The 14,852-nt window shown below is 39.8% G+C and overlaps 1 protein-coding gene across 1 annotated transcript in view; it reads left to right on the plus strand.

Annotated features, from left to right (window-relative positions):
• STARD9 (StAR related lipid transfer domain containing 9) overlaps positions 1 to 14,852 on the plus strand; it is a 151,461-nt gene that overhangs the window by 129,305 nt on the left and 7,304 nt on the right. The window contains exons 25-30 of the mRNA XM_063439247.1: positions 2,782 to 2,979; positions 3,693 to 3,861; positions 8,337 to 8,480; positions 9,577 to 9,679; positions 10,696 to 10,850; positions 14,707 to 14,771. Coding sequence (XP_063295317.1) covers positions 2,782 to 2,979; positions 3,693 to 3,861; positions 8,337 to 8,480; positions 9,577 to 9,679; positions 10,696 to 10,850; positions 14,707 to 14,771 — 834 coding nt within the window. The remainder of the gene's footprint in view (positions 1 to 2,781; positions 2,980 to 3,692; positions 3,862 to 8,336; positions 8,481 to 9,576; positions 9,680 to 10,695; positions 10,851 to 14,706; positions 14,772 to 14,852) is intronic.

The following is a 14,852-nucleotide window of genomic DNA, read 5'->3' on the forward strand; positions in this document are numbered from 1 at the left end:
GTATAATATGTGTGACTAGGGGCTGTAGAGAGTGTGTGTATAGAGGGCATAGTGTTATAGGGGATGTAGCGAGTGTGTGCATACGGGCTGTAGTGTGTGTGTATAGGTGACGTAGTGTGTGCAGGGGTTGTAGAGAGGGTGTGTTTAGAGAATGTTGTATGTGTTTGCTGACAAGGAATGTAGTGTGTGTGTGTAGGTGGTGCAGTGTGTGTGTGTAGGAGATCTACTGTGTATAGGACCCAGAGTGTGTATAGGAGATTGTGTGTGTGTGTGTAGAAGATTACGAGTGCATATAGGGTAAGGGATCTAGCGTGTATCTGGAGCGTAATGTGTGTAGTGGTGCTGTAGTGTGTGTGTGTGTATATATAATATATATATATTTGGACATATTGTATGTGTGAGGGGCGTAGTGTGTGTGTATGTAAGAGGGGTGCTGTGTGTGAGGTGTTTTTATGTGCCGTCACATTCATTTTCTTTGCCTGTTAACTCACTGAGGGTTATTATATATATATATATATATATATATATATATGTGTGTGTGTGTGTGTGTGTGCTGTGTGTGTCTGGGGGTGCTGTGTGTGTCTGGGGGTGCTGTGTGTGTCTGGGGGTGCTGTGTGTGTCTGGGGGTGCTGTGTGTGTCTGGCGGTGCTGTGTGTGTCTGTGGGTGCTGTGTGTGTCTGAGGGTGCTGTGTGTGTCTGGGGGTGATGTGTGTGTGTGTGAATGTATATTTTATTTAAATTGAAATATATTTTTTTATTAATAAAAAATAAAATAAAAAGTTATATCCTCCCTTCTTACCTTTTAGCCTGGAAGGAGGGGGGGGGGATCTGTTCTGCCTGGAAGGACGGGGGGGGGGGGGGGGGGATCTGTTCTGCCTGGGGGGTGGGGGGGTTCCGAGCTGCCATCCTTCCCTGGTGGTCCAGTGGTGAGAGTGAACTTTAGCCTGTAGGCTAGAGTTCACTCTCGCGAGATCTGAGCGTTGCCGCGGTAACGCTCAGACCTCGCGAGAGGACCCGGCGGAGCTGCTGGATAGAGCTCCGCCGGTCCTCTCTCCTGCCTCCCTCCCTCACACCCTCTCCTGCCGGCGGCCGCCTGTAACTGCCTCTGGGCCGGTGAGGGAGATCTTTGATCTCCCCACCGGCCCATGGAGGCACAGAGCAGGGCCGGTGCTCGGGTAGCGCGCTGGCCCTGCAGGGGCCGGCCGGGGAGATCCTGTGATCTCCCCTGCCGGCCTCGGCCCCACGGCCATCTCAGCCCACCGGGCATTTGCCCGGTATGCCCGATGGCCAGTCCGGGCCTTAAGCATTCCATGCCATAAGGTTATATGGGACATTCTGATGTGTGAAATTAACACTCTTTAAGTGCCAGAATAAATGTAGTTTAATATAGTGGCCAGAATAAATGTAGTTTAATATAGTGGCCAGAATAAATGTAGTTCAATATAGTGGCCAGAATAAATGTAGTTTAATATAGTGGCCGGAATAAATGTAGTTCAATATAGTGGCCAGAATAAATGTAGTTCAATATAGTGGCCAGAATAAATGTAGTTCAATATAGTGGCCGGAATAAATGTAGTTTAATATAGTGGCCAGAATAAATGTAGTTTAATATAGTGGCCAGAATAAATGTAGTTCAATATAGTGGCCAGAATAAATGTAGTTTAATATAGTGGCCAGAATAAATGTAGTTTAATATAGTGGCCGGAATAAATGTAGTTTAATATAGTGGCCAGAATAAATGTAGTTTAATATAGTGGTTTTGGTGTGTAGATCATGCCCCTTCATGTCTCACTGCTCCGTTTTCTGTCATTTAGAAGTTAAATCTCTTTGTTTATGCAGAGCTTGCAACAAATCCCCTACCTGTAACTCTCACAACTAATAGAACAGGAGTTAAGTGGTAAAGTAAACACACACAGTTGTAAGATTTGATTGAAAATAAGCATTTTTTTCCTTATAGGCTGTGTAAGTCACAGCCAGGGAAGGTGTGGCTAGGGCTGCATTGACACACAATATTCAATTTGTTGTGGAAATCTGGACTCTAAGAAATGCAGCGAATGAGTGAGTACAGTTAACACATGTATTGGATACCGTTTAGGGAAGGGCACACTCTGTTTTGTGTATCTTATGCTACATAAACTGCTAAGGGGAATTGAACAGGGAGACCACAGGGGCATGATCCGTAAACCAGAACAACTTCCTTAAGCTAAAGTTGTTTTTGTGTTTATTATATCCCTATAAAATACATATATATATACATAAATACATATATCTTCTAACTTTCGAATATTCCAGGGCATATTTCTATTACTGGGTTTCTACTTTTATATGCAAAAATATATTTTTTTAACTGTAAGCACCTTTAATCCAGCGCTAACTCAAGACTCAGCGCTGCAGCAGTAATGTGTATGTTTGTAATATTTTTGGTAAGCTTTTTAAATATACAATTTTTTGCATAAACTTTTTAAATGTTTTAATATTATATATATATTTAAAAAATATATATATGGTATAATTTTTAGCACTTTGAAAAATAATTTAAAAAGTTTCTCCAAGTATTATAAACCATTTGAAAAGCTTTCCTATAATATTTAATCAGGGACAGAGTTAGTTCATTTATGTTCTAATTCACGACTCGCCATGTAATGATTGTGACTAATTGGGAATATTTGTGTTTTATTCCTTATGTAATCATTGTTTATGCATTTTTGCATTGTTACATTTTAAGCATCTCCCTTGCGGTGAATATGAAACAAAACAAAACCTTTGGATTTCCTTTTTCAGGCACATGAAAGTGATTGAAAGTCTGCGCAAAGAGAGAGAGGAAAAGTTGCTGAGTTACAGGCGGAGTCGCAGTCTTAGTCCTCAGAAACATCTAAGTGCTTCTCAAGGATCACTTGCATCCCTGCGAGAGTCAGACTTGCCAAGCCGGCGTCGAGAGTATTTGCAACAGCTCAGAAAAGATGTTGTGGATACTACCAGGTGAGAGAAAGTTTGTTTTGTGCTATTTAGCTTCACATAAAGATATTGTTGAAATAGCACTGCAGGCACTAACTCTGTTAAACTGAAGTATTGTCAGTTTATTTAAAGTATTTCTAATAACAAATATTTGAAGTTTGAATTTTTTGTTAAACTTGACATTGCTTCAAATTAATGGTTTGAAAGATTTCACAAATCTGGAGTTGACGGTGTTTTATACTGTAATATACATACATCGTTCCATATATATTCCTTAATCCATGAATCAGAACTAAAAACTGGGTTCCTGTTGTCAGGAATAAGTGTTTTCTATCTGTCAGGCCCCAAGCAGCCTTCCACAATACATTACTTACTATGTTAGTACAGATCGGTGCCTGAGGAATGGGTCACTAAGATGTACATCATGTGGGTCCCTGTACAAAAAAAACCCGGTTAGCTGAAAGATTAAAGGGCAGGCTACATACATACCTGCATAGAAGTCGTAGGACCACATAAATGAGTATTTTATGTGATAAAAGCTAGAATACTATTTGTTCTGGTTTTATTTGGTATGTTTTTTTGTTTGCCCTGAAGGCATCTCTTTTAAAACTTGAAAATTCAACCTCAATTGCTTATTCAGTAAAAAAAAAATTTGACTGGTGCTCTTTGATAGAAATACAGAATAGATTAACATCGATGTAGTACTGAACAATGCGATTTCTATTGATTAACACCAGGATCCAGCAACCAAAGATAATTCCTAAGTGTCCTTCGGAGATTGAAATTATGCTGAAAGACTATCAGAAGGCTCGTGAAGAGGCCAAGACCGAAATTGCCAGAGCAAGGGACAAGCTTCGAGAGAGAGCAGAACAGGAGAAGAGGAGGGTACATAATAGTCAACCAAAGGCAAGTCTTATTTGATTTTGCTTTAGTGATTTGTATTACAGAGTCGGTCTAAGCCCCATAACATGTTTACATTATTACAGTGTGAGCTGTTAGTTCGCTGATATGACTAGGTAAAACACAGATATAAGCAGTGGGTGTCCACATAATTGTCACAGACTGTGATTCTGGAATGTTCAGGAACCAGAAGTCACGTTTGTTGTTTCCTCCACTTGTGATATGAGGGAGTGGATAAACTTGTACTCCATATCTGAGATCAGCTCACCAGACAACCATTTGAAAATGTGAGGTCTGAACATGGTAACCAGCATATTGTGAATCTGCTAATTCGGGTCCTCATTGTAGTGTATGCATATGTATTTAATTCCTTAATTGTTTGTATTGCTTCAATAAAAGGGCTGCTTTGGGTATCCAAAACCCTTTCTGCAAATTATTCAGGGTTTTTTGAATGTTTCCACTGAGTCTTCTATGTTCCACATACAAAGCTAAACCTGTTATTCTAAACCTGTTAGTTTTAGAAACCAAACTTAATTCCCTTCCTATATGTGAATGTTCACATCACGTCTGCTCTCTCCCTGTTCAGAGGTCTGCGTGTTAGGAGGATGAAGCCTTTCTTGGTTTGCTTTGTTAGTAAGGCCATATTAATGGCTTTTCTTTGATTTACAAATATAGGAAACCCACAGCACACCATTTTCATGCAAAATATATTTATTTATTCAATTACATACAACATATCCTGTCATAAGTGTACAATATGAAGTGCAAAGTATCTACACCTCCATCCACATAAATAAAGTGCAACAAGATTACCTTAAACTGTATACTGACCTAGGGCTGGAGACCATAATATCCAGTTTCGGCCACTGCCTTGTCACAGGAGTCTCCCGTGACATGATATGTTGTATGTAATTGAATAAATAAATATTTAGCATGAAAATGGTGTGCTGTGGGTTTCCTCTATGTGTATGCATATCCTTGATGTGGTAACAAGGTTTATAGCCCATTCTACTACCCTGCTTTAAATAGTGCAGGTTTAGAACACAGGGGTTACCGTATTTATCGGCGTATAACACGCACTTTTTCCCCCTGAAAATAGGGGAAAAATAGTGTGCACACTTCCTTTCAGTCCCGCCGGAAACCGGAACCTTAAATTAAAGTTCCTGTACCGCGGTGCGCGCTGTGAAGCCGGCCCACGCTTCAGGACATCAGGACAGGTAAGTAATTATGGGAGGGGAGGAAAGTACACTATGGGAGGGGAGGGGGAGGAAAGTACACTATGGGAGGGGGAGGAAAGTACACTATGGGAGGGGGAGGAAAGTACACTATGGGAGGGGAGGGGGAGGAAAGTACACTATGGGAGGGGGAGGAAAGTACACTATGGGAGGGGGGAAGTACACTATGGGAGGGGGGGAAGTACACTATGGGAGGGGAGGGGGGGGGAAGTACACTATGGGAGGGGAGGGGGAGGAAAGTACACTATGGGAGGGGGGGGAAGTACACTATGGGAGGGGAGGGGGAGGAAAGTACACTATGGGAGGGGGAGGAAAGTACACTATGGGAGGGGGAGGAAAGTACACTATGGGAGGGGGAGGAAAGTACACTATGGGAGGGGGAGGAAAGTACACTATGGGAGGGGAGGGGGAGGAAAGTACACTATGGGAGGGGAGGGGGAGGAAAGTACAAAGTACACTATGGGAGGGGGGGGAAGTACACTATGGGAGGGGAAGGGGGGGAAGTACACTATGGGAGGGGAGGGGGAGGAAAGTACACGAGGGGAGGGGGGGAAATACTATGGGAGGGGAGGGGGAAATACTATGGGAGGGGAGGGGGGGAAATACTATGGGAGGGGAGGGGGGGAGAATACTATGGGAGGGGAAGGGGGGAGAATACTATGGGAGGGGAAGGGGGGAGAATACTATGGGAGGGGAAGGGGGGAGAATACTATGGGAGGGGAAGGGGGGAGAATACTATGGGAGGGGAAGGGGGGAGAATACTATGGGAGGGGAAGGGGGGAGAATACTATGGAAAGGGGGGGACACTATGGGATGAGGGGAGGGGAATACTATGGGAGGGGGGGAAATTTCCTGGAATTTCTTTCTAAAAATTAGGTGCGTGTTATACGCCGGTGCGTGTTATACGCCGATAAATACGGTACTTACTGGAGTTGAGTGCTTACTATATATTTTTTTGTATGTATATAATTTTTCTTGGAATTACTTCTGAAGTAAGTCCTGGTCTTCAAGTGAGGTCTAACCAGTAGACACAACATTTTGGCACTGCTTTCTTACATAGCTTTATTTGGTTTTTGTTTTTTGAGCTCATCATTACATGGTTCTCTTAATTCTATCAATATATTTTCACTTATTATTATTGCTATTAAGTTATTAGTAGTAGTAAGTTTTGTAAATATGCTATTACTTTACCTTTTTGGTTTATCTTCCTGGATACATTTTTATTTTCACATTCTGTTTAAATTATTGATAATACTGTTGATTTTAGACTTAAAGGATCACTATAGTGTTATGAATACAAAACTGTATTTCTAACACTATAGTGTCCCCCTTCCTGGTCATGAAAGGGTTAAATGAAACGCACCTTTTCTGTATTTATTTCCAGCGCCGAGATCACTCGGCCCTGGCATGGTCTCCTCCTCCTGCGACGTCCGGTGATTGGGGGAACCTTATGTGCATGCTCGATGAACGCTGATTACAGCTTCCCCATAGAAAAGCATTAAATCAATCCTTTCCTATGGGGATTTTTTCAAGATGTTGAATGAATGTCCTTATGCGAAATGTGAAGACGTCCAGCGTGAATTGAGGAAGACAGCCACTATAAGGTCTTAATCCTGCAATGTAAACATTACAGTGTCTCTAAAACTATAATGTTTTAATTTGCAGGGTTAAGGAGACAGAGGCAATGCACCCAGACCACTTCAAGGAGATGAAGTTGTCTGGGTGCTTATTGTCACTAACGCACCCTACTTAACTATATGTCTGCACTAGACCGGAAATAATGATAAAATCCCCCTTAACACCACCCACACTTAAGCATAATAATATAAATATTACTATTTTAACGCTGCCACGACCAAGACAATTTATAAATGGGGTGCCTCGGTTCCCCACGTAACTGAATAATAAAAACACACCAAATGTAACTTCACACAATATGCAAAATACTAATTAGTCTCTTAAGGTAATGTGATTCTTTACCAGACAAAGGCAGAACAAAAACAAAAGGGATAAAATAACAGAAGTCCTAATCACTTACTACTTAGGTTTTCAAAGTAAAGCTTCTGCCTAGGGGGTCGCTGGCCAGGAAGATGGTGACTCACTCAAAATTAGATTTTGGCCCCAAGCACGTACAAATACACATTTCAGAATCATTAGACATATACCCTGAGGATTACCAAGCCCCACCCAGAGGTGGAGATAAGGCGTACATATAGTAACTATAAGTGACCACCCCCTTGTTTTCCAGACCAACATCAATCCAAATGGAACTCTTTTGTTCTTGCCACAGAAATAATAATTGCATCTATGAATTTGTTACCATTTTCCCAATCCATAGATATGTCATACTTCTTACTTGTGCCCAAATTTATAGCGGACATCACAATCCCTTCCCCTATGGTTACGCACATCATGTTTGGGCTTGATTAGAAGATTGTGCTGGTCACATTCCAAATATAACAGAAATGAGGCTTAATTGTTATTATGTGTGTAAATATTAATGTTTCTTTCTTTTGGATATGATACTTGCACACAAGGCTTGGTTTTTCTCTTTTCTTGAAAGCTAATAATCATTAACATATCAAAGAAGTCCACTCTTCAATTAAAAGGTAGATGCCATATGGCTGAAGTCTGCTAGTTAACATTGGAGCTAGACTTCCAGGCCACTTATGTTTGACTTCTCACACCTTACAGAGCTTTTGATTAATCAAAGGATGAACACATATGGTAAACCATCTGCACTACCCCTTCTGTCATCTGATCCTTACCAAGTGGTCAACTGGTATATGCACTACACAAATTACATTAATATTCTATTGTGCAACAATGAATTATGCACCCTTGGCGTGACATTTAATGTCCCTTTAAGTGGAAATTAATCAACATTCTGACATGACTTTAGATTGATTCTGAAGAGAGAAAAAAAACAGGCTGTAAGTAATTGTACATTTGCACAACAATTTAGTAATGGGAGCCATTAGAGGGGAACACAACAATATGTGAAGAAAAAAAAATGTAATATATGATTTATGTCTACTGTAATAACTTCCTAGCAAAGTGCCTGCTTACGTAAAGGGGGATAGTTGCCAACCAAAGGACAAACTTGTGTCTTTTTAGTACTTTATTAAGAGCATATGTGTTTGGTTTTGTTTGTAGCTTGTTTATTATACTCTCTGTATGTTATGGAAGAAGCTGTCAGGCGCAGTGCTGTGACAATGTGTTTGTAATGCCATGCTCTCTTTACAGGATGAGATTAAACTGAAAACCCTTACCAGCACAAGCACTTTATTCACCAATTCCAGCCTCAGTCTGTCTTCTGGACCAACATCTGGGTATAACAGCAGCATCACAGCTACATATGGCAAGAGCCACAACACTCAGGAAACAAAGGTGGGTAACGAGAACACAAACGTGTTTAGACAATGGAACACAGCCACTTTCTCAGTGACAGAGCCGCGTTTAAAAACAAAACAAAAAAAAACTGGTATAGAGGTCCTAGCTAAGTGCTCACGGCTATAAGTAGTGATTGACTCTGATGGGATTAGTCAGTAAAGTGTGAATTTGCAAAAAAGGCAGCCATGTTTCCGGATTCACCTGTTTTGGTGTAAAAGTTTGAATTTCCAGCAATTTATGCAGCCTGTGTTAATTAGAAAGTGTGTCTCCTTTTATCCCCAGACTAAGTGACTTTTGTATTTTATTGTGGGCTTTTGAGAAGTAAGCAGAATTATATAAAAAAAAATGTTAAACGTTTACATTAATTTTGTTTTCTTTTTGAGTGATTATCAAAATGTTTACCTTTTTATATAGCAATGCAAAGATAGCACAGGATTACGCTTGCTAAGCCTCCAGCACTGATGTCATAGGTGCCTTCGTGTACAATCAGTGCCTTTGGTAACAGTTTTGGTTCAAGAGTAAATTTGTAGTAGATTCCATTTGGGTCATTCCTGGAGGCCCACTTTGTATTCTGGCACCTGTGTGACAATGTAACCCGATAAAGCAACTTCCAGCAAAAAGAAAAAATGCCTTTTAGACGCTTTGGGAAATGGCAGTACTGCAACTCTAGGGGATGGCTTTCTCCTATCTGTATCCCTGCTTAAACATTCAGAGAAATGATCTATAAGTGTAAAATATACCTGGGTGACTGTCGCACTTCAATGAAGGCCATATTAATATAGGAGACACACAGCACACCATTTTCATGCAAAATTTATTTATTTTAGGAGAAATCGTTAATTAAATAGATATTCTCAACAAAGAACAAATGATGTAAAGTCCCCAGATAGTGACACTACCACTTTAATGACATTGCTTTTAAAAAAAAAAAAGTTGTGACAATGGCTCTAAACCTTTTCACTGGTTGTCAGGTATTTTTACTAATGTGATTACGTTGCTTTGAGGTGATCATTTATTACATATACAAAACTGTATATTCACATTTGCTTTTATTATATTTTTTTCCTTTTTCCTTCAATGTCTTTTCTCATAGACTTCTCCAAAAAACATGGATTTGCCTTCTGTGTCCACAAGAGGTCGCTCTGCAGGAAGGAACAGTCATCTCCTCCCAACATTTCACAAAGGTTCCAAACCAGGTGTGTTAGACAATGTATGGTAAAATATCGATTCACAGACCATGGCATTCTAATAAGGAAACACTGCTTGAACAAGTACATTACGTGCACTTAAAAATGTAACTGGCCCTCACACAAGAAAATACAATGCTCAGTGTACACAAAGAATACATTATATTAACATTTACAAATGAAAAGTGTGTTCATTGTAAAATAGCTTAAAGGAACACCATAGTCACCTAAATTACTTTAGCTAAATAAAGCAGTTTTAGTGTATAGAACATCCCCCTGCAATTTCACTGCTCAATTCACTGTCATTTAGGAGTTAAATCACTTTGTTTCTGTTTATGCAGCCCTAGCCACACCTCCCCTGGCTATGATTGACAGAGCCTGCATGGGAAAAAAACTGGTTTCACTTTCAAACAGATGTAATTTGCCTTAAATAATTGTATCTCAATCTCTAAATTGAACTATCATCACAAACAGGAGGCTTTTGCAGGGTCTAGCAAGCTATTAACATAGCAGGGGATAAGACAATCCTAATTAAACAGAACTTGCAATAAGGAAAGCCTAAAAAGGGCTCTCTTTACAGGAAGTGTTTATGGAAGGCTGTGCAAGTCACATGCAGGGAGGTGTGACTAGGGTTCATAAACAAAGGGATTGAGCAGTGAGGCTGCAGGGGCATGTTCTATACACCAAAACTGCTTCATTAAGCTAAAGTTTTTCAGGTGACTATAGTGTCCCTTTAATACACGTATTTACCTGGTATCCAAACGGAGTGGTAATATGTGAGAGAGAATGAGCAGCAGTGTAGATTGTACCAAAGTGTTTATTCAGAATTTTAAAAATCTTAAAGTAAAGAAGTTCACAAACAGTTGAATTACTGTCACGTTTGCAAAGGAATACCATATTGGATCAATACCATTAACTTATAAAAACCTTAGTACATTTCAGTCTTCGATAATGACCGAAATAGATGTGATTTTTACATCTGTATTGCACATCTTGTATAACAGAGCTGTTCCATTTTATTATAGTCACTCGAATCACGGCACAGGAATGCTCAACAGCGGAATCATCTCTTGCGGCTGAAAAACCAAGTGCTGGCCAATTGCCATCTCCACTACCACCCTCACCCCGCGTGTCCTACCATGAATTCTCCCAGCTGGTTCAGGCTAATGCTAAAGCAGAGGTGGGCTTTAACTCTTCTATTACTATGTTAATGTTTATCATTTGTGAAAAGAGATAGTTATAGTGTTGTAATATTTTAACTATGCATTGTATACGTTAAGTAGACTTTAAAAGACCCACAATAACATTACTTAGAATAAATGCCAAGCACCATAACCACTACATCCCACGGTAGAGATTAAGTTGCAAGGAAAGCCCTGGTATCCGACCACTGTAAGTAGTCAAACGGTTTGCAAACTATTTTATAACTTACCTGGGGTCTGCTGGATGCCTACAGCTGCCCCCATTTCAGACTGATGTGTTCATTGGCTTAGAGCCCTCAGCGATCCTGTCAGTCAAAGAGCTGGCCCTGCAGGGCTTGGCTCAAGGGAGCTTTTATTTGAAGAGGAGGTAGCAGCCGGCACTGGTTGGACCCCATGTAAGGTGTCAAACTGTTTTTAAACAGTGAGTGCACTAGTTCACTCATGGCACTCTGCAGTTATAGTTGTACTGTAGTTATGGCTGAAGTGGTTACGGTTCTTTGAGTATTCTTTTAAAGGGACACTCCACTGCCCAAATACAAAATAAATAAAAATCACTGTTTAAGTCCGGAGGACGTAATATTACGCCCTGCAGGAACCGGCTCTAAACGCCGGCGGGCGTAATATTACGTCCTCGCCATAATGGCCGCCCACGTGGCCGGCGCTAATCGCCCGCTGCAGATCGCGGTCGGGGGGGGATGCCTGGCCCCCCAGGCAACCCCCCCTGTGGCCGGTGACCGCGATCTGCAGTCTCTGATCGCAGTGACAGGCTGTCACTGCGACCAGTATTCAGCATGTGGCAGCCGATTTCAAATCGGCTGACACATGCGGCCGGCGGCGTTCCCCTTCTGCAGATCGCGGTCGGGGGACTTACCTGGCCCCCCAGGCAGTCCCCCTGGGGTCAGTGACCGCGATCTGCCAAGTCTGAGATCGCAGTGACAGGCTGTCACTGCGATCTCAGAGCTCTCTGATCGCAGTGACAGCCTGTCACTGCGATCTCAGAGCTCTCTGATCGCAGTGACAGCCTGTCACTGCGATCAGTGTTACATGTGTCAGCCTATTGGCTGACACATGTAACTGGCACAGTGATCCCCCTGCAGATTGGAAGGGGGGAGTGCTTGTACCACCCAGGCACTCCCCCCTGTGGTCAATTACCCAATCTGCAGGAGGTGATCACAGTGACAGGCAGTCACTGTGATCACTGATCCTGTGTCAGCCTGTGATGTGAAATCACTGGCTGACACTGTCATTGCCCCCCTGTCCTAAAATAAAATAAAATAAAATATTAGTTAAAAAAAATTACAGTTACAAATAAGATATACTTAGATCATATATATTATATATATATGATCTAAGTATATATATGATCTAAGTATATATATATATATATATATATATATATATATATATATACACACATACACACACACACATTTACACATACACGACGTGTATTTAAATATTAATATATATATATATTTATATATATTAATATCAAATTACACGTAGACTGATACTGATAATTATTGTTATATATATATATTTATATATAATATAAAAAAAATATGTAAATACGTAAAAAAATAACATTTAAAAAATATTTAAAAATAAATAATTAAAAAATATATAGATGTGTTATTTCGTTCTAACTGTATTGTGATATTAATATATATATTTATATCAAAATACACGTAGAACAAAATAATATATATATCATAATATATATATCTATATACATAAATATATACGTATATATCACTATATATATACCTATATATAAATAAAAATATTTTAATATATATATATATATATATACATATATATACATATATTAATTCTACACATATATTTATGTAATAATTTTACATAATTAGGTATCCTAATTAATTACAATTAGCGGGACCTGCCTGACAACCCATGCCGAAAGTATAGGGAATTTAATTTGCTAGCACTATATTTAACCCTATAACTTTCCAAGACACCATAAAACCTGTACATGGGGGGTACTGTTTTACTCGGGAGACTGCTGAACACAGATATTAGTGTTTCAAAACAGTAAAATGTATTACAACGATGATATCGCCAGTAAAAGTGACGTTTTCTGCATTTTTCACGCACAAACAGCACTTACACGGACGATATTATTGCTGCAATACTTTTTACTGTTTTGAAATACAAATATTTGTGTTGAGCGAAGTCTCCCGAGTACAACAGTACCCCACATGTACAGGTTTTATGGTGTTTTCAAAAGTTACAGCGCCAAATATAAGGCTTGTGTTTCATTTTTTTCACATTAAAATTCGCCAGATTGCTTACGTTGCCTTTGTGACCCTATGGTAGCCCAAGAATGAAAATTACCCCTATGATGGCATACCATTTGCAATAGTAGACAACCCAAGGTATTGCAAATGGGGTTTGTCCAGACTTTTTTAGTAGCCACTTAGTCACAAACACTGGCCAAAATTGGCGTTTTTGCATTTTTCACACACAAACAAATACTAACGCTAACTTTGGCCAGTGTTTGTGACCAAATGGCTACTAAAAAAGACTGGACATACCCCATTTGCAATACCTTGGGTTGTCTACTATTGCAAATGGTATGCCATTATGGGTGTAAATTTAATTCCTGGGCTACTATACAGTCTCAAAGGCAACGTAACCAATCTGGCGAATTTCAATTTCAAATGTAACGTGCTATATTTGACCCTGTAACTTCCCAAAACACCATAAAACCTGTACATAGGGGGTACTGTTTTACACGTGAGACATCGCTGAATACAAATGTGTATTGTATTGCAGTAAAAGCAAACAGTATTTTGACATCCACAGTTAAAATGTCACATAGAACAAAAAAAATTAAAAAATTATTTTTTTCTCCCATTTTTTTTTATAAATTTGTTATATTAAATTATGTTCCATACCTAAATATTTGATGTTAAATGGAAGCCCTGTTTCCCCTGAATAAAATGATATATAATAAGGGGGGGTGCATTTAATATGAAAGAGGTGAATTACGGTTGGACAGTCATATAGCGTAAATGCCAGGTTTTATTTACGTTTTGTTCTGTTCACAACTTGTACATTTGGCTGCGGTGTTAAGGGGTTAATAGATTTAACCCCCAATGAAAATATATTCATTTAATTGTGCATTTTTTCATTGAGGTTATTTCTAACTCCAGCTTGCAAAACCTGCAGCCCCCCCCCTCCCCCCTTTCTGTGGCTGTCCAATCACAGACTTCCCAATGCAGCTCAACGAGCAATTGCTGCCTCAAGTTTAGCTCCACTGGGCTAACCAAACCAGAAAGTAACAGGACCAGCTGTCTGACAGCTAGGGGAGTGTAACAATGTCAATTTCTATTAAAGTCTGTACTTTTTGTAAAATTCAAAAAAGACACTTCACATAAATTATTTCAGCAAGCTAAAGTCCTTTTGGTGTCTGGAGTGTCCCTTTAACTCACACAGTAATGCCTGTAAGATCGCTGGATGTTTGTTCCTGGGCACATGGGGAAAGTTTTATTAAAAGATTAAATGGTTTCGGTCTCCTTTACTACATCACATCAGCTCATATTGTCTTGGTGATGCACATACAATAATTCAATTTGCACTGAAGGGAAAAGGCTGGGCTATTTTGATAATCTGTCTAGAGCAAGACTTTGTAATCAACAATTCCCTCCCTCAGAGAGTGCAGACGCCTAACAGGTTCCATTCTATTAACTCAATAAATGAACAGATGTATATTGTATTGTTGACATATTCAGGTTTGCGCTTTATATTAATGCTGCCTTTCATGTACTGTGACTCCTGGTTTGGTTCTAACCAGTCCCCTCAATGTTTCAGGTGATGGCTTCCTGTGACGGAAACTTAAAGAACCTATTTCTTCATCATTCAGAGTCTGGGTGGAGGTATGTCTCCATTTCCCTATGTGTCCGTTAAGATATTTCCTCTTGTTTTAATTCAAATCCCATTCTCATATCACAAATTAG

Source organism: Pelobates fuscus, chromosome 13, assembly GCF_036172605.1.
Source record: "Pelobates fuscus isolate aPelFus1 chromosome 13, aPelFus1.pri, whole genome shotgun sequence".
Taxonomy (NCBI): Eukaryota; Metazoa; Chordata; class Amphibia; order Anura; family Pelobatidae; genus Pelobates; species Pelobates fuscus.